Below are 19,264 nucleotides of genomic sequence, written 5' to 3'. Positions count from 1 at the left end.
GGAAGTAGGAACGACAAAAAATGAAGGACGTTCGGCACATCTACATGTAATGCTCTTTTGTGTCCATCAGTTTCAATGTCATAACTTTAGCCGTTTTCGAGAAAAATAGTGTACAAAAATCCATTTAAAAAATACAAATTTCCCCAAAAATCGCGAATGGAAGCAAACTTTGAAAAAATAAAAAACACGTCTGGAGATATTAACTTGATGCATCTTTCCTGTAAAAATCTTTAAAATCCGTACAGTCACAGCTGAGATATCGCCATAAATATGAAAAAAAGAATAATAATAATAGGAAACCGACGGAAAACAATAAGGTCTTCCGAAGGAAGTCGGAAGACCTTAATAATAATAATAGGAAACCGACGGAAAACAATAAGGTCTTCCGAAGGAAGTCGGAAGACCTTAATAATAGGAAACCGACGGAAAACAATAAGGTCTTCCGAAGGAAGTCGGAAGACCTTAATAATAAGAAACAGAGTAAAAACAATATGTTCCCCAACTTCGTTTGGGGAACATAACTAAGGGTATCATGTAAATTGCTTACCCATCTCAGTCATCCGACTCTGTCGCTTGTGTTTCCTGAGCCGTTAAAACATTGAAAAAATATGAAATATTTTATCTTTTCTTTACCCTTTTCCATTAAAATAGATATCGGGTTCCACATCACAAAAGACACCAAGAGAGTCCTCAAAAGCCAGAACGAGGGATCCCTCACCCGAGGAACCGTGGAGAAGAAACGAGGTACCTGTGTAAAAATAATGTTCAGAAAATGCCATCTGGTAATTTTAAATATTAAATAAAGGCATAGGTATCAGCATTCATATAGGACCTCCCATAATTTTGAGGTTGGTACATTGGATATGATTAAGTAACCAACGAGTTGTGTATTTCTAGTCTTGGCGAGGAGTTAAACACTGTTAAACACACAATAAGTTGGATAAAGATCACGTCTTAGTAAAAAAAAAAAAATAGGGATTTTTTTTTCACATCTTTCACGCATAATTATGTCATGTTTTACACAGTTTTTTGCATTAAAACGGCAAATATATAACAATGGATTTGTGATTTTTTTTTGTGTCGATTACCTTCATTTATATTTTTGTAAAGTAAAAATCGGCTTCCTTGTAAATACATTGGTGTTTTTTTTTTTCATTGTTTCTTAAGGCCAGGTGGTTGAAGGTAGAAAATATTGTAAGGGAAAAGATGGAACAATTTGATCATTATTATACACAGCTAGTGTCACACAATGAGGTCACACGTGCAGAAAACGAGAGGAACTCCCATCAACTGTACAACAAACTCTGGCTGGAGGAGGAAAAGGTAGAATTACAGACATACTGTATTAAGGAAAGAGTTTCAATATCTGGATTTATTTGAAAGAAACCCCACCATATTTGTACCCTTTCATTATATGAAAAAATTAGAAAAATAATAAAGCTTAGTGTTTTAGAAATTTTTAAAAAATTCATAGACATTGAATGAAGAAATTGGAAGAAAGAATATTTATAAATACATATATATAGTACTTTTATTTCAAATGTATGCTTCTGATCTATTCTTTGCAACGAAAACAGTCTTATTGCAATTGTTATCGTGGTTAACAATATTTTACATCAAGTCGACCATACCGGTATGTGAAAATCCATATAATCTTCAATGTCTATCAGTTCCCAGATATGATTGTCAACTTTCAATCTTTTAAATTCATCAAAATCTTTAAATTTTAGAATTAGGATTCAGGCATAGAGAAAAAATGCAATAGTCATTTCACGGAGTCCTGATACAATTATACTACATGTGTAAAAGATCTTTTACTTCACCAAGAATCATCAAAGAGGTGACTCTGTGTATCAGGGAAAACGTTGAATTCGTTATTTTGAATTTTGTAAACTACAATTTTTTTCTATGTAGTAGTTTTAGTAGGCGTGATAAGTATTTTGTTCTTTAATTTTGAGAATATGTCTACTAACATATCGTAAAACTTTCTTTCAAACCAATAACAAAATTGAGTTTGTTTTATTTTTTAATCAGAGAAGAAAAGCGGTTGTTCAGGGCTCTACGTATGACAGAATTTGGAGGCACCACGCCTTGATGAGACAGAGGGGAGAGGATGAATGGCGGAGAAAAATGGAGAGAAACAGTCAACTGCAATATGACGTATGTTTATAGTAATTAGGAACAAGATATGGAGATAACGAACAGAATTCGAGATCAAAATTCCATAAAACAATACAAAATAGGAGCAGAGCAAACACGGACCTGCAAAACATTAGAGATTGGATCAGGTGCCATGGAGGAGTTAGCATCCCCTGCTGACCGGTCACATCCGTCTTGTGCTCCTTGTCGTGATCGGGGATTAACGGGAAAATTCGTCTTCAATTCAGTATGTAAATAATGGACTAACAATTAGTATGAAAAACGTCAGTCAGCTTTTGACTCAATGATAAATTGGACATGTATTTGCTGACAAGGTCATTGTATCGACCACAGAACTTACGAAATGATGACTTTATTATCTCTTGGGTTTTTGTGATTAAGGTTTTTTCATGAAATATGAAGATAACAAACAGTAATCAAGCAATCAAGTTCAAAGAAAAAATACAAATAGGGAACAGGGATACTGCAGGCCTCTGAAACATCAGAGGAATGATCGGATAACATGGGAGTTAAAATCCCCTTTCGACCGGTCATCATCATAATAGATATATGAAGATAAGAATGCTTTCCTCAGAATATTAAAAAAAAAATGACAAATACCCGGTACTATGTTTTGTTGAAAAATATATATTACTAAGTAAGCTTGTCCTCAGCATTGAATCTTGAATATGTCACCAAACATGTACCCACTTCGCTTAAATTTTACTTTCTCTTGATCCATGGAAAATATCATAATGTAATTATTGAACAGTAGTGTTAGTCGGAGGATTTGTAGGTATATTGTGTTAATCTACATTGGCGTCGGAAGCAAATTGAAAGTGGGGGGGGGGGCGGGGGGGGGGGGCTAAGTGTAAAAAAAATTATACCTTTAAAAAACCTGACAAGCAAAAAAAAAAAAAGGGGGAAATAACCCATTTCCCAAACACGAAAATCCTATTTCGTGGGGGGGGAGTTTAGGTTCGAACTTCAGTACCAACAATTTTTTTCCAAACACCACCACTTTCCCCATTTTTAACCTATACTTAGACGTATCTGTGGAAAGTGGGGGGCTAAACCTACGAAGATATGTTCAATGTCTATACTAAGTGTATATTTGGAAAAAAAAAGTGGGGGGGGGGGGGCTAAGCCCCCCCCCTAGCCCCCCCAGGTCCGACGCCTGTGATCTACTAAAGACATCTATCTCTTTTACTTGTATTCTTTTCTTTCAGTCTGTTGATGTGTCTTTTGACGAAGAGGCTCTCAAGTGATTGGAGTGAATCAATTATTTTCAGTACACTTCAAATTCCCAAGATAAGACAGAGAAAGAAAAAGAAGAATCAATTCCTTTTTATCAAATACATGTAAAATGTCTTAAACCTGCCTTTTTATTATCATTTATTATTTGATATATTATAATTGTTAAATCTTAGTACATGTACATTGTATTTACATGTACTCCGCTTTTTATTGCTACATGTATATGTATGAGTCGTGAATAAGATAAAGTCCAACTGAGAAGTTCTTTGTTCAAAATGTTGTGAGAAATAAATTATTTATTTGTGAATATGTAGCATTTTATGTTTGTAAATGTTTATCAGTTTATGTTTTATGAATATTTTAATTATAGCATCTTATGTTTGTAAATATTTAGCATCAGTTTATGTTTGTGAATATTTACCAGTTTATGATTGTGAATATTTATCAGTTTATGTTTGTGAATATTTATCAATTAATATTGCAAGCGAGGAAAGAATCATTATCATTTCTAATAAAATATACTGCAAAATACATTTTTTTCTTTGGTTCAAAATATTGTGGTTTGTGGAAAAAAATCACGGTGGACATGAATTCGTAGGTCTCTTCATACTTCGAAAACAACGAAATTAACCCCGTCGAAAATTTATGATTTCAAGGTATTCTTTTTTTCATAGCAATAATTTGCTTTTTATTTGTTCTACCACGTGCTTTGATATTGGATGTAAATGATGCATTTACTATGATATACCATTAATTAGAAGCATTATGATAACACTTCTAAGTAAGATGAACGACTTAATATCCAGTGTTATTTGTTCTAACTAAACCAACAACCAAAAAGATTTAAAATAACACATTAATCAAACGAAAAATTAGAAAAAGAAATTAAAAAATCACGAAGACATGATAATCATTTTTGAGATATTTTTCCTTTACTGAAATCACTCGTTTCTTTAATAGCTTTTTTTATTCTATGCATATGTTTTCTTGATTATAAAATAATATCAAGTGCTTGAGTGCTAATTCTTTTAAAAATGATCAATAAGCAAGACATCTTATACTCTACAGGTTATTACTTCTTTATTATTGACATTAATCTTGCATTCATTAAGCTCAACTAGATATTTTGACTGCCCAGAGTATGGATGAATGCTGATAAGGTTAATCGAGCGTTCGAATGAATTTACAGATATGAAAACCTAAAAGTTATAATTAAAAGTATGTTTAGAATATATAGTCCGCCGTCGGCAGAACTTGCACATTCGAGCCAATTAAATTTACTTTTCGGCGTTTACAAAACCATTTTTGAAATGTTTCCTAGTTATTGTATATGCAGGATAGTTTAAATTATATCTCAATCCAACCCTTTGTTATCTTTTGGAAGAATGTGAATATTGGTAGCTATGAAGGGAGTCTTTATAACTGTGAGAAGAATTGCACCAGTAGTGTATACATATACATATTGTCACCCTTCGGCACAAGGTGTGCAGATCCTCCAGAGGTGTTCATATGTCAAATCAATACCGAACGATGATAGTAATACAATTAAAAACCTAACCAAATTGTAAGGTCTTTGCAGATTCGAGCTGATGATTAAAGGGGTAGATCCACCACTGGCAATTTTTAGCAGGTACAAAATTTACATATTAGATTATTGTGTTAAATAACCACATGGTCATCGAAACAAAGTCGTGGAAGAAGTGTGACTTGATACTCAATACACCTACCCCATGATCAACCTTTGATACCGGGCCTTTCATCCTTGCATCGCAACATTTTACAATATTAATCTTATAAATATTTATACATTTATCCTATGTTTGCAAAAAAAAAAATTGGCGATAAAGAGAAAAAATCAGATATTTTTTGTTAATTATTGAATTGTACTTCCTCACATACTGCCGATGCTCTAATATTTGTTAAAAAAGCAAACCTTGACTTTCATGAAAATATAAATAATATATCGATTTATTGAAATTTCATAATCATTGGTTAAAAGGTAAACCTTTATAAACCTTTAAGTATAAGTATTGTAAGATAAAGAAAAAATACTTTTAAACAACAAAGACAAATATTTCTGAATCCATCACCAACTATAATAAGTCCATTTTTTGTAGTAAAATACTGTTTACACGTCAATTATGCCTCATGGCTTTATATCACCGAAGTTACCAAAACTTGACATATCCATTGTCATCATCGTCTGAATCTGAACTGGAATCAGAACCATTGTCGAACTCTCTCTCAAATTCAGCTCCTTCTGCACCTTCCGATCCACCTGCGGCGGCACCACCTCCACCACCGCCTGCTCCCCCACCACCACCACTTCCTCCTCCTGATACCCCACCGCCACCTGCTGCCCAGCCGCCTCCAGCCAACCCTCCTCCTCCCCCAGCCAATCCTCCTGTCCCAATGCCAGCTCCATCTGATTCCCTTTCTCCCTCTTGCTCTGCCATTTCTTGTAATCTATCAATACTTTTCATAAAGATTTCCCCGACACGTTCACGGTGTTTCGAACCGGGCTGGAGATACTGATAAAACCGAATCAATTGGAGAAGCTTAGCTCTATACGATTCATTAAATAATTTTGTAATTCTGGCGTTGCTTTGAAGATTGATGTAACCTTTAAGAATGGTATCCAAGGTCTGCTGGTGGTTTTTAGAACTGTGCAACAGTTGAATAATATCTGCAGAGGTTAATTGCATTTGAGCCATTCTTAAAATATCGCCCATGCCGGTTTTTGAAATTTGTCGACTTCCTGATACAGTTCCATGTCCAGCTTGCACACCGCCCGCTACCTGTCCCCCTTCAATGGTTCCCCTAGTATTTATTTTCTTTACAATGTTTCCTCCCTGATTAGTGCTTCCTGAATGTCGAAGACGGTTGTCCCTAGCAAAGATAGGGAATTTAAGATTTTGAACTCCAGGTTGAAATCTTGGTTTATCTAAACCTCTAACATGTCTCAAAAAGTCTCTTGCAAAAACTTGACTATGTAGAGATCTTTCGGATATTCCAGGTACTCTCACCAAATTACTAGATAAAAACATGTTTTTCCTTATTGGTCGTGTTGGTTGCCGGTCTGGAATGGTGATTTTAATGATTTTCGGTCGAGGTTGCAAAGGTTGTGGAGGTACTGGGTTTGGCTGGGGTAATTTTTGAGGATTAAATTGAGGAACAGCCATTACAGCCATTGGTAAACTGTGCAGACTGGGTAGAATAATCGGTTGGCTGGAAGGAGATATATTTCCCTTTAGACGAGGGGATGGGACTGGGATATTTGGTTGAACTTGGATGGCATTTTTAGGAATAGGTAAAGGTTTCTGAGGGGCGGTGGGGGGTTTATGTCCGGTAGGGGGACTTAGTGGCGGCACAGACATCACAGCTAATGGTAAATCATGAAAATTATTTGCTCCCAAAATTTTAGAAGAATGTGGTAATTGTGCTGGATGTAAAGACTGACTTTGAAAGTTAGATATTCTGGATTTTGATGTTAAGAATTGCTTAGGTTGGATGTTATTAGATATGAAACCTGGCTGAAACTCGTGTATGGTGACCGATCCCTGGGTTTTAGAAGGTATTGGAAAAACAGTTTTCTCTAATATTGGCAAAGATGGAAGAATTGGTTCTTGAGGTAGATGGATAGGGATTCCTTTGACAGGTTGTTGTAATGGTTTCCCGACAGAAATCTGAAGATCAGGACTGGTATTAATTTTTAGTCTCTTGTCTGTCAGAGGAATCATGGGATAAGACATCCAGGTGTTAGAAGCATCTATTCCTTGATCAAAACGAGGGTTGGATATCCATACATTTTTGCCTATTGCTGGTATACTGTCAAGTAGGCCTGCCTCAAGATGAACATCTTTACCTGGGATAGGCTCGATAGGAGAATGGACAAAGGAAAAGTGCATGTCTGGCAGAGTAGGTATAATGTCTGGTAGAGTATGTATCATATCCTTGCTAGATTTTAACTGTGGTGCTGACGTCAGGACATTTTGGTCGTTGAGAAGTTGTATCTCGTGTTGAGATGCCGGGATTTTAGACAGAGGACTCAGGTCGCCCTGTACGGCACATTTACCTGTGTACTGACAATCCCAGGGCGTAGGGTCCTTGTACTTTGAGCCTGTCTGACCCGAAATTACATGACTTCCTACAGCCTATATAAAAAAGATCAAGCAATTGTAAATAAGAATGTTAAATTGTAGTATATAAAATATGGAAATAACGAAATGGTTTAAGCTCAAAGTCTTTTTTCCAATACAAATCAGGAGCAGAGCAAACACGGACCTCCATGGAGTTGGGATTAGGTGACATGGAGGAATCAGAATAAATATATTAGTAATGTTTTCAACCAAACTTTGCTACCCATGGAGCATAATAATGATACATTTTTTCTATTTCTAACGTGACTTTATTACCTATTATGATTACATATAGAACATATTCATCCATGGTTAAACTATGTATATTTATTCACAAAGCATATATAATAGATAACTACATGTATATAAGTAGTTCAGAATGCTTCAAAAATAAAATAAATGGTATGAAATACTTAGTTTTCGAAAAGCATCCTTTTTTATTATTTTATAAATCTTGTTAAAATGTCAAAAAATCAGTGGCCCTCATTGACATCTACATGCGAAATTTTATGTTATCTATTAATAATGTTTGATGGCTTTCTATCAATAGATGTTTTCCTTTTGTAGTTCTCTACTACCGATAACCTGTATCATGTCCTGTGTGTTCGGTTAATACTCGTCAATTCTCAAAGTTTGACAAATGATGTACACAATCTTGTCCGCTGAGAGGAAATTAATAAGACAATCAGAAATGAGATTCCTGGTTTTGATGTAGTGTCGGAGAATAAATGTACAAGCATGTCAAGCGGTTAATGATTTTTGGAGACGTAGAAACACACTTAGAAATTTTTGAGGAATTCTGTTTATTTCGATAATTTTCAGCATTATACAACGAAGAATTTAACAATAGATAAGAGGAATATTGATTTTTGTTACTTAATCACTATAGACAATTTGAAGAATTATTAAGAACTATTAAGGATTTGTACTTGAAGTAATTGCAATTGATCCCACCTCTGATGTTTTGAAGGTCCATGTTCACTCTGCTCCTATTTTGTATTGTTTTGCGAACTTTTAATCTTGAATACTGTTCGTCATCTCCATATGTTTCATTAGATTAAAACTTTTTTCCCCGCAATGCCTTGTCAAATAAGAAAAGTGTCATTGCTCGTGCACCGCACCCTTTTTTCTTCAGTATAAACTCTACATATTGGTAGAGTATTTATTTGAATTAAGCTGACATGTTGCTTAAGATTGACTAAATCACTCTCTTAACGAAGAAGTCTCTATGCAAAATGTATAGATGCATATATATTTTTACTATTTCTTATATAACAACGGTTTTATTTGTTGAATCGAAATCATTCACTTCAAATACGAATTAATCAACATGTGCATTACAACTTATCTCTTATCTAAAAATTTTGTTATTTTGAATCAGAAAAGCTTGATTATCATATCTATGATATATATTGATGACCAAATTCTCACTCTACATTGTATTTATGAAAGTTGCGCTTCTTGAATACAAAGGAATAAACAAATATAATATCACATGTACCAATAAATGTCAGTTTTTTTAATGTTTATATTTGTGTTAGCATCCGTATAATTAAATATTCTTCATATCTGTATGGTAATATTTTAAAAATATACATCTAGAAACAATCATAGATATACTTACTAAAATAAGAAACAATCTTCCCAGACTACTCGGAGACCTCATGGCCTTTGCGCCCACGTGCGTCCCAAATAACAGATTCAATACCAATAATTTATTAAACATCAAATTCTGTTACTCTTTTACAACATTTTGTTTAACATCAAGTTTAATAACCACATGCTTGTCACAGCGTTAACGGTTCAACGACTTAACATGCAATTATTTTTTTGAAAAATTTGTTTAAATAAAATATTTTCGTGTAGATCTGTAATTGTTTGAGAGAGGAAAAGAGTTATTAATTTCATCAGGTAATTGAAAAGAAATCTGCTTGCTTTTCGCTTGTAGGTGAGACATAACACATTTTTAATTATCAGATCATTAATTTTCTTTCTTTATGAAGCTATATTTAAATATTTAGTGAAAAATATTTCCGCTCTTAAAAAATTCAGATGTAGTAATATTAAAGAAGTTAAAATTAATTAATTACTGGTAATTATTGCTTAATAATTGTTTCTCTCACTGAGAGAAGAGAAAGTTTCGACTTTTTCATTGGATTTTAGTTGTAACAATATTTAGGGTTTTTAATTTGTTGCTTCACTTTGAATCGGAGTCTTGCATAAAAGGTCAAGGCCATGGATTGGAATAAAGATAAACAGTTTTGTCAACAATCTGATTATGACTTAAAGAAAAAATCCAAAACATTATGATTCTTTAATATTACTACATCTGAATTTTTTAAGAGCGGAAATATTTTTCACTAAATATTTAAATATAGCTTCATAAAGAAAGAAAATTAATGATCTGATAATTAAAAATGTGTTATGTCTCACCTACAAGCGAAAAGCAAGCAGATTTCTTTTCAATTACCTGATGAAATTAATAACTCTTTTCCTCTCTCAAACAATTACAGATCTACACGAAAATATTTTATTTAAACAAATTTTTCAAAAAAATAATTGCATGTTAAGTCGTTGAACCGTTAACGCTGTGACAAGCATGTGGTTATTAAACTTGATGTTAAACAAAATGTTGTAAAAGAGTAACAAATTTGATGTTTAATAAATTATTGGTATTGAATCTGTTATTTGGGACGCACGTGGCAAAGGCCATGAGGTCTCCGAGTAGTCTGGGAAGATTGTTTCTTATTTTAGTAAGTATATCTATGATTGTTTCTAGATGTATATTTTTAAAATATTACCATACAGATATGAAGAATATTTAATTATACGGATGCTAACACAAATATAAACATTAAAAAAACTGACATTTATTGGTACATGATATTATATTTGTTTATTCCTTTGTATTCAAGAAGCGCAACTTTCATAAATACAATGTAGAGTGAGAATTTGGTCATCAATATATATCATAGATATGATAATCAAGCTTTTCTGATTCAAAATAACAAAATTTTTAGATAAGAGATAAGTTGTAATGCACATGTTGATTAATTCGTATTTGAAGTGAATGATTTCGATTCAACAAATAAAACCGTTGTTATATAAGAAATAGTAAAAATATATATGCATCTATACATTTTGCATAGAGACTTCTTCGTTAGAGAGTGATTTAGTCAATCTTAAGCAACATGTCAGCTTAATTCAAATAAATACTCTACCAATATGTAGAGTTTATACTGAAGAAAAAAGGGTGCGGTGCACGAGCAATGACACTTTTCTTATTTGACAAGGCATTGCGGGGAAAAAAGTTTTAATCTAATGAAACATATGGAGATGACGAACAGTATTCAAGATTAAAAGTTCGCAAAACAATACAAAATAGGAGCAGAGTGAACATGGGACCTTCAAAACATCAAGAGAGGGTGGGATCAATTGCAATTACTTCAAGTACAAATCCTTAATAGTTCTTAATAATTCTTCAAATTGTCTATAGTGATTAAGTAACAAAAATCAATATTCCTCTTATATATATTGTTAAATTCTTCGTTGTATAATGCTGAAAATTATCGAAATAAACAGAATTCCTCAAAAATTTCTAAGTGTATTTCTGCATTCTTTCAAAAATCATTAACCGCTTGACATGCTTGCACATTTATTCTCCGACACTACATCAAAACCAGGAATCTCATTTCTGATTGTCTTATTAATTTCCTCTCAGCGGACAAGATTGTGTACATCATTTTGTAGAAACTTTTGAGAATTGACGAGCTAACCGAACACACAGGACGTGATTAGGTTATCGGTAGTAGAGAACTACAAAAGGAAAACATCTATTGATAGAAAGCCATCAAACATTATTAATAGATAACATAAAATTTCGCATGTAGATGTCAATGAGGGCCACTGATTTTTTGACATTTTAACAAGATTTATAAAATAATAAAAAAGGATGCTTTCAAAACTAAGTATTTCATACCATTTATTTTATTTTTGAAGCATTCTGAACTACTTATATACATGTAGTTATCTATTATATATGCTTTGTGAATAAATATACATAGTTTAACCATGGATGAATATGTTCTATATGTAATCATAATAGGTAATAAAGTCACGTTAGAAATAGAAAAAATGTATCATTATTATGCTCCATGGGTAGCAAAGTTTGGTTGAAAACATTACTAATATATTTATTCTGATTCCTCCATGTCACCTAATCCCAACTCCATGGAGGTCCGTGTTTGCTCTGCTCCTGATTTGTATTGGAAAAAAGACTTTGAGCTTAAACCATTTCGTTATTTCCATACTTTATATACTACAATTTAACATTCTTATTTACAATTGCTTGATCTTTTTTATATAGGCTGTAGGAAGTCATGTAATTTCGGGTCAGACAGGCTCAAAGTACAAGGACCCTACGCCCTGGGATTGTCAGTACACAGGTAAATGTGCCGGGCAACCTGGGTAGGCCTCTGTCTAAAATCCCGGCATCTCAACACGAGATACAACTTCTCAACGACCAAAATGTCCTGACGTCAGGCACCAGCCATTTAAAATCTCAGCAAGGATATGATACATACTCTACCAGACATTATACCTACTCTGCCAGACATGCACTTTTCCTTTGTCCATTCTCCTATCGAGCACTCCCAGGTAAAGATGTTCATCTTGAGGCAGGCCTACTTGACAGTATACCAGCAATAGGCAAAAATGTATGGATATCCAACCCTCGTTTTGATCAAGGAATAGATGCTTCTAACAGGGATGTCTTATCCCATGATTCCTCTGACAGACAAGAGACTAAAAATTAATACCAGTTCTGATCTTCAGATTTCTGTCGGGAAACCATTACAACAACCTGTCAAAGGAATCCACTCTCCCATCTCCCTCAAGAACCAATTCTTCCATCTTTGCCAATATTAGAGAAAACTGTTTTTCCAATACCTTCTAAAACCCAGGGATCGGTCACCATACACGAGTTTCAGCCAGGTTTCATATCTAATAACATCCAACCTAAGCAATTCTTAACATCAAAATCCAGAATATCTAACTTTCAAAGTCAGTCTTTACATCCAGCACAATTACCACATTCTTCTAAAATTTTAGGAACGAATCATTTTTCATGATTTACCATTAGCTGTGATGTCTGTGCCGCCGGCTACAGTCCCCCTACCGGACATAAACCCCCCACCGCCCCTCAGAAACCTTTACCTATTCCTAAAAATGCCATCCAAGTTCAACCAAATATCCCAGTCCCATCCCCTGGTCTAAAGGGAAATATATATCTCCTTAGCCAACCGATTATTCTACCCAGTCTGCACAGTTTACCAATGGCTGTAATGGCTGTTCCTGAATTTAATCCTCAAAAATTTACAGCCAAACCCAGTACCTCCACAACCTTTGCAACCTCGACCGAAAATCATTAAAATCACCATTCCAGACCGGCAACCAACACGACCGATAAGAGGAAAAACGTATTATCTAGTAATTTGGTGAGAGTACCTGGAATATCCGAAAGATCTCTACATAAGTAAAGTTTTTGCAAGAGACTTGCGAGACATGTAGAGGTTTCATAAACCAAGATTTCAACCTGGGATTTTGTCAAAATCTTAAATTCCCTATCTTTGCTAGGGACACCTATACGACATTTAGGAAGCACTAATAGGGAGGAACGTTTGTAAAGAAAATAAATACTAGGGGAACCATTGAAGGGGGACAGGTAGCGGCAGTGTGCAAGCTGGACATGGAACTGTATCAGGAAGTCGACAAATTTCAAAAACCGGCATGGGCGATATTTTAAGAATGGCTCAAATGCAATTAACCTCTGCAGATATTATTCAACTGTTGCACAGTTCTAAAAACCACCAGCAGACCTTGGATACCATTCTTAAAGGTTACGTGGAATTGTTCAAAGCAACGCCAGAATTACGAAAATTATTTAATGAATCGTATAGAGCTAAGCTTCTCCAATTGATTCGGTTTTATCAGTATCTCCAGCCCGGTTCGAAACACCGTGAACGTGTCGGGGAAATCTTTATGAAAAGTACTGATAGATTACAAATGGCAGAGCAAGAGGGAGAAAGGGAATCAGATGGAGCTGGCATTGGGACAGGAGGATTGGCTGGGGGAGGAGGAGGGTTGGCTGGAGGCGGCTGGGCAGCAGGTGGCGGTGGGGTATCAGGAGGAGGAAGTGGTGGTGGTGGGGGAGCAGGCGGTGGTGGAGGTGGTGCCGCCGCAGGTGGATCGGAAGGTGCAGAAGGAGCTGAATTTGAGAGAGAGTTGACAATGGCTCTGATTCCAGTTCAGATTCAGACGATGATGACAATGGATATGTCAAGTTTTGCATTTCGGTGATATAAAGCCATGAGGCATAATTGACGTGTAAACAGTATTTTATTACAAAAAATGGACTTATTATAGTTGGTGATGGATTCAGAAATATTTGTCTTTGTTGTTTAAAAGTATTTTTTCTTTATCTTACAATACTTATACTTAAAGGTTTATAAAGGTTTACCTTTTAACCAATGATTATGAAATTTCAATAAATCGATATATTATTTATATTTTCATGAAAGTCAAGGTTTGCTTTTTTAACAAATATTAGAGCATCGGCAGTATGTCAAGGAAGTACAATTCAATAATTAACAAAAAATATCTGATTTTTTCTTTTTATCGTCAATTTTTTTTTACAAACATAGCATAGATGTATGAATATTTATAACATTAATATTGTAAAATGTTGCGATGCAAGGATGAAAGGCCCGGTATCAAAGGTTGATCATGGGGTAGGTGTATTGAGTATCAAGTCACACTTCTTCCACGACTTTGTTCGATGACCATGTGGTTATTTAACACAATAATCTAATATGTAAATTTTGTACCTGCTAAAAATTGCCAGTGGATGATCTGCCCTTAATCATCAGCTCGAATCTGCAAAGACATTACAATTTGGTTAGGTTTTTTAATTGTATTACTATCATCGTTCGGTATTGATTTGACATATGAACACCTCTGGAGGATCTGCACACCTTGTGCCGAAGGGTGACAATATGTATATGTATACACTACTGGTGCAATTCTTCTCACAGTTATAAAGACTCCCTTCATAGCTACCAATATTCACATTCTTCCAAAAGATAACAAAGGGTTGGATTGAGATATAATTTAAACTATCCTGCATATACAATAACTAGGAAACATTTCAAAAATGGTTTTGTAAACGCCGAAAAGTAAATTTAATTGGCTCGAATGTGCAAGTTCTGCCGACGGCGGACTATATATTCTAAACATACTTTTAATTATAACTTTTAGGTTTTCATATCTGTAAATTCATTCGAACGCTCGATTAACCTTATCAGCATTCATCCATACTCTGGGCAGTCAAAATATCTAGTTGAGCTTAATGAATGCAAGATTAATGTCAATAATAAAGAAGTAATAACCTGTAGAGTATAAGATGTCTTGCTTATTGATCATTTTTAAAAGAATTAGCACTCAAGCACTTGATATTATTTTATAATCAAGAAAACATATGCATAGAATAAAAAAAGCTATTAAAGAAACGAGTGATTTCAGTAAAGGAAAAATATCTCAAAAATGATTATCATGTCTTCGTGATTTTTTAATTTCTTTTTCTAATTTTTCGTTTGATTAATGTGTTATTTTAAATCTTTTTGGTTGTTGGTTTAGTTAGAACAAATAACACTGGATATTAAGTCGTTCATCTTACTTAGAAGTGTTATCATAATGCTTCTAATTAATGGTATATCATAGTAAATGCATCATTTACATCCAATATCAAAGCACGTGGTAGAACAAATAAAAAGCAAATTATTGCTATGAAAAAAAGAATACCTTGAAATCATAAATTTTCGACGGTGTTAATTTAGTTGTTTTCGAAGTATGAAGAGACCTACGAATTCATGTCCACCGTGATTTTTTCCACAAACCACAATATTTTGAACCAAAGAAAAAAATGTATTTTGCAGTATATTTTATTAGAAATGATAATGATTGCTTCCTCGCTTGCAATATTAATTGATAAATATTCACAAACATAAACTGATAAATATTCACAATCATAAACTGGTAAATATTCACAAACATAAACTGATGCTAAATATTTACAAACATAAGATGCTATAATTAAAATATTCATAAAACATAAACTGATAAACATTTACAAACATAAAATGCTACATATTCACAAATAAATAATTTATTTCTCACAACATTTTGAACAAAGAACTTCTCAGTTGGACTTTAATTTATTCACGACTCATACATATACATGTAGCAATAAAAAGCGGAGTACATGTAAATACAATGTACATGTACTAAGATTTAACAATTATAATATATCAAATAATAAATGATAATAAAAAGGCAGGTTTAAGACATTTTACATGTATTTGATAAAAAGATTTTCTTTCTGTCTTATCTTGGGAATTTGAAGTGTACTGAAAATAATTGATTCACTCCAATCACTTGAGAGCCTCTTCGTCAAAAGACACATCAACAGACTGAAAGAAAAGAATACAAGTAAAAGAGATAGATGTCTTTCATCATCGCAGGCATCAGGACCTGGGGGCTAGGGGGGGGGGCTTAGCCCCCCCCCCTTTTTCCAAATATACACTTAGTATAGACATTGAACATATCTTGGTGAGTTTAGCCCCACTTTCCACAGTTACGTCTATGTTTTGGTTAAAAATGGGGAAGGTGGTGGTATTTGGAAAAATTTTTGGTACTGAAGTTCGAACCTAACCCCCCCCCCCCGCCCCACGAAATAGGATTTTCGTGTTTGGGAATGGTTTCTCTTCCTTTTTTTTTTTGCTTGTCAGGTTTCTGCATAAATTTTTTTTTTTTACACTTAGCCCCCCCCCCCCGCCCCCCCCCCCACTTTCAATTTGCTTCCGACGCCAATGTAGATTAACACAATATACCTACAAATCCTCCGACTAACACTACTGTTCAATAATTACATTATGATATTTTCCATGGATCAAGAGAAAGTAAAATTTAAGCGAAGTGGGTACATGTTTGGTGACATATTCAAGATTCAATGCTGAGGACAAGCTTACTTAGTAATATATATTTTTCAACAAAACATAGTACCGGGTATTTGTCATTTTTTTTTTAATATTCTGAGGAAAGCATTCTTATCTTCATATATCTATTATGATGATGACCAGTAGAAAGGGGATTTTAACTCCCATGTTATCCGATCATTCCTCTGATGTTTCAGAGGCCTGCGGTGTTCCCTGTTCCCTATTTGTATTTTTTCTTTGAACTTGATTGCTTGATTACTGTTTGTTATCTTCATATTTAAAAAACCTTAATCACAAAAACCCAAGAGATAATAAAGTCATCATTTCGTAAGTTCTGTGGTCGATGCAATGACCTTGTCAGCGAATACATATCGCAAATTTATCATTGAGTCAAAAGCTGACTGACGTTTTTCATACTAATTGTTAGTCCATTATTTACATACTGAATTGAAGACGAATTTTCCCGTTAATCCCCGATCACGACAAGGAGCACAAGACGGATGTGACCGGTCAGCAGGGGATGCTAACTCCTCCATGGCACCTGATCCTACCTCTGATGTTTTGGGGGTCCGTGTTTTCTCTGCTCCTATTTTGTATTGTTTTATGGAATTTTAATTGTCGAATTCTGTTCGTTATCTCCATATCTTGTTCCTAATTACTATAAACATACGTCATATTGCAGTTGACTGTTTCTCTCCATTTTTCTCCGCCATTCATCCTCTCCCTCTGTCTCATCAAGGCGTGGTGCCTCCAAATTCTGTCATACGTTGGGAGTCTGAACAACCGCTTTTCTTCTCTGATTAAAAAATAAAACAAACTCAATTTTGTTATTGGTTTGAAAAAAAGTTTTACGATATGTTAGTAGACATATTCTCAAAATTTGAAAGAACAAAATACTTATCACGCCTACTAAAACTACTACATAGAAAAAAATTGTTATTTACAAAATTCAAAATAACGAATTCAACGTTTTCCCTGATACACAGAGTCACCTCTTTGATGATTCTTGGTGAAGTAAAAGATCTTTTTACACATGTAGTATAATTGTATCAGGACTCCGTGAAATGACTATTGCATTTTTTCTCTATGCCTGAATCCTAATTCTAAAATTTAAAGATTTTGATGAATTTAAAAGATTGAAAGTTGACAATCATATCTGGGAACTGATAGACATTGAAGATTATATGGATTTTCACATACCGGTATGGTCGACTTGATGTAAAATATTGTTAACCACGATAACAATTGCAATAAGACTGTTTTCGTTGCAAAGAATAGATCAGAAGCATACATTTGAAATAAAAGTACTATATATATGTATTTATAAATATTCTTTCTTCCAATTTCTTCATTCAATGTCTATGAATTTTTTAAAAATTTCTAAAACACTAAGCTTTATTATTTTTCTAATTTTTTCATATAATGAAAGGGTACAAATATGGTGGGGTTTCTTTCAAATAAATCCAGATATTGAAACTCTTTCCTTAATACAGTATGTCTGTAATTCTACCTTTTCCTCCTCCAGCCAGAGTTTGTTGTACAGTTGATGGGAGTTCCTCTCGTTTTCTGCACGTGTGACCTCATTGTGTGACACTAGCTGTGTATAATAATGATCAAATTGTTCCATCTTTTCCCTTACAATATTTTCTACCTTCAACCACCTGGCCTTAAGAAACAATGAAAAAAAAAACACCAATGTATTTACAAGGAAGCCGATTTTTACTTTACAAAAATATAAATGAAGGTAATCGACACAAAAAAAAATCACAAATCCATTGTTATATATTTGCCGTTTTAATGCAAAAAACTGTGTAAAACATGACATAATTATGCGTGAAAGATGTGAAAAAAAAATCCCTATTTTTTTTTTTACTAAGACGTGATCTTTATCCAACTTATTGTGTGTTTAACAGTGTTTAACTCCTCGCCAAGACTAGAAATACACAACTCGTTGGTTACTTAATCATATCCAATGTACCAACCTCAAAATTATGGGAGGTCCTATATGAATGCTGATACCTATGCCTTTATTTAATATTTAAAATTACCAGATGGCATTTTCTGAACATTATTTTTACACAGGTACCTCGTTTCTTCTCCACGGTTCCTCGGGTGAGGGATCCCTCGTTCTGGCTTTTGAGGACTCTCTTGGTGTCTTTTGTGATGTGGAACCCGATATCTATTTTAATGGAAAAGGGTAAAGAAAAGATAAAATATTTCATATTTTTTCAATGTTTTAACGGCTCAGGAAACACAAGCGACAGAGTCGGATGACTGAGATGGGTAAGCAATTTACATGATACCCTTAGTTATGTTCCCCAAACGAAGTTGGGGGAAAATTTTTGTTTTTACTCTGTTTCTTATTATTAAGGCTTCCGACTTCCTTCGGAAGACCTTATTGTTTTCCGTCGGTTTCCTATTATTATTATTAAGGTCTTCCGACTTCCTTCGGAAGACCTTACTGTTTTCCGTCGGTTTCCTATTATTATTATTAAGGTCTTCCGTCTTCCTTCGGAAGACCTTATTGTTTTCCGTCGGTTTCCTATTATTATTATTCTTTTTTTCATATTTATGGTGATATCTCAGCTGTGACTGTACGGATTTTAAAGGTTTTTACAGGAAAGATGCATCAAGTTAATATCTCCAGACGTGTTTTTCATTTTTTCAAAATTTGCTTCC

The 19,264-nt window shown here is 34.1% G+C and overlaps 2 protein-coding genes across 2 annotated transcripts; one reads left to right on the top strand and one right to left on the bottom strand.

Annotated features, from left to right (window-relative positions):
• The first annotated feature begins 655 nt into the window (after positions 1-655).
• On the top strand, positions 656-3,613 carry LOC134261387 (uncharacterized). The gene is made up of 4 exons (XM_062743831.1): positions 656-744; positions 1,168-1,323; positions 2,035-2,160; positions 3,369-3,613. The coding sequence occupies exons 2-4, from the start codon at positions 1,207-1,209 to the stop codon at positions 3,405-3,407; spliced, it is 282 nt and encodes a 93-aa protein (XP_062599815.1). The 5' UTR covers positions 656-744; positions 1,168-1,206; the 3' UTR covers positions 3,408-3,613.
• A 1,951-nt stretch (positions 3,614-5,564) lies between these two features.
• LOC134261388 (uncharacterized) lies at positions 5,565-7,707 on the bottom strand. The gene is made up of 2 exons (XM_062743832.1): positions 7,681-7,707; positions 5,565-7,550 (listed from the first exon to the last, which is right to left on the bottom strand). Exons 1-2 carry the CDS (start codon positions 7,705-7,707, stop codon positions 5,565-5,567), a joined length of 2,013 nt encoding a protein of 670 aa, XP_062599816.1.
• Between the last annotated feature and the right edge of the window lie 11,557 nt (positions 7,708-19,264).

The sequence above is a fragment of the Saccostrea cucullata genome, unplaced genomic scaffold (genome assembly GCF_032062105.1).
Source record: "Saccostrea cucullata isolate Sc308-1 unplaced genomic scaffold, CSIRO_AGI_Scuc_v1 ctg22188, whole genome shotgun sequence".
Taxonomy (NCBI): domain Eukaryota; kingdom Metazoa; phylum Mollusca; class Bivalvia; order Ostreida; family Ostreidae; genus Saccostrea; species Saccostrea cuccullata.
This window is presented reverse-complemented; position numbering and strand designations above follow the sequence as displayed.

Coding starts and splice junctions, on each gene's coding strand:
- LOC134261387 (XM_062743831.1), top strand. CDS start 1,207: ATGGAACAATTTGATCATTATTATACACAGCTAGTGTCACACAATGAG. Junction 1,324..2,034: donor TCTGGCTGGAGGAGGAAAAG/GTAGAATTACAG, acceptor TTTTTTAATCAG/AGAAGAAAAGCGGTTGTTCA. Junction 2,161..3,368: donor ACAGTCAACTGCAATATGAC/GTATGTTTATAG, acceptor CTTTTCTTTCAG/TCTGTTGATGTGTCTTTTGA.
- LOC134261388 (XM_062743832.1), bottom strand. CDS start 7,707: ATGTCACCTAATCCCAACTCCATGGAG. Junction 7,551..7,680: donor CTAATCCCAACTCCATGGAG/GTCCGTGTTTGC, acceptor TTTTTTATATAG/GCTGTAGGAAGTCATGTAAT.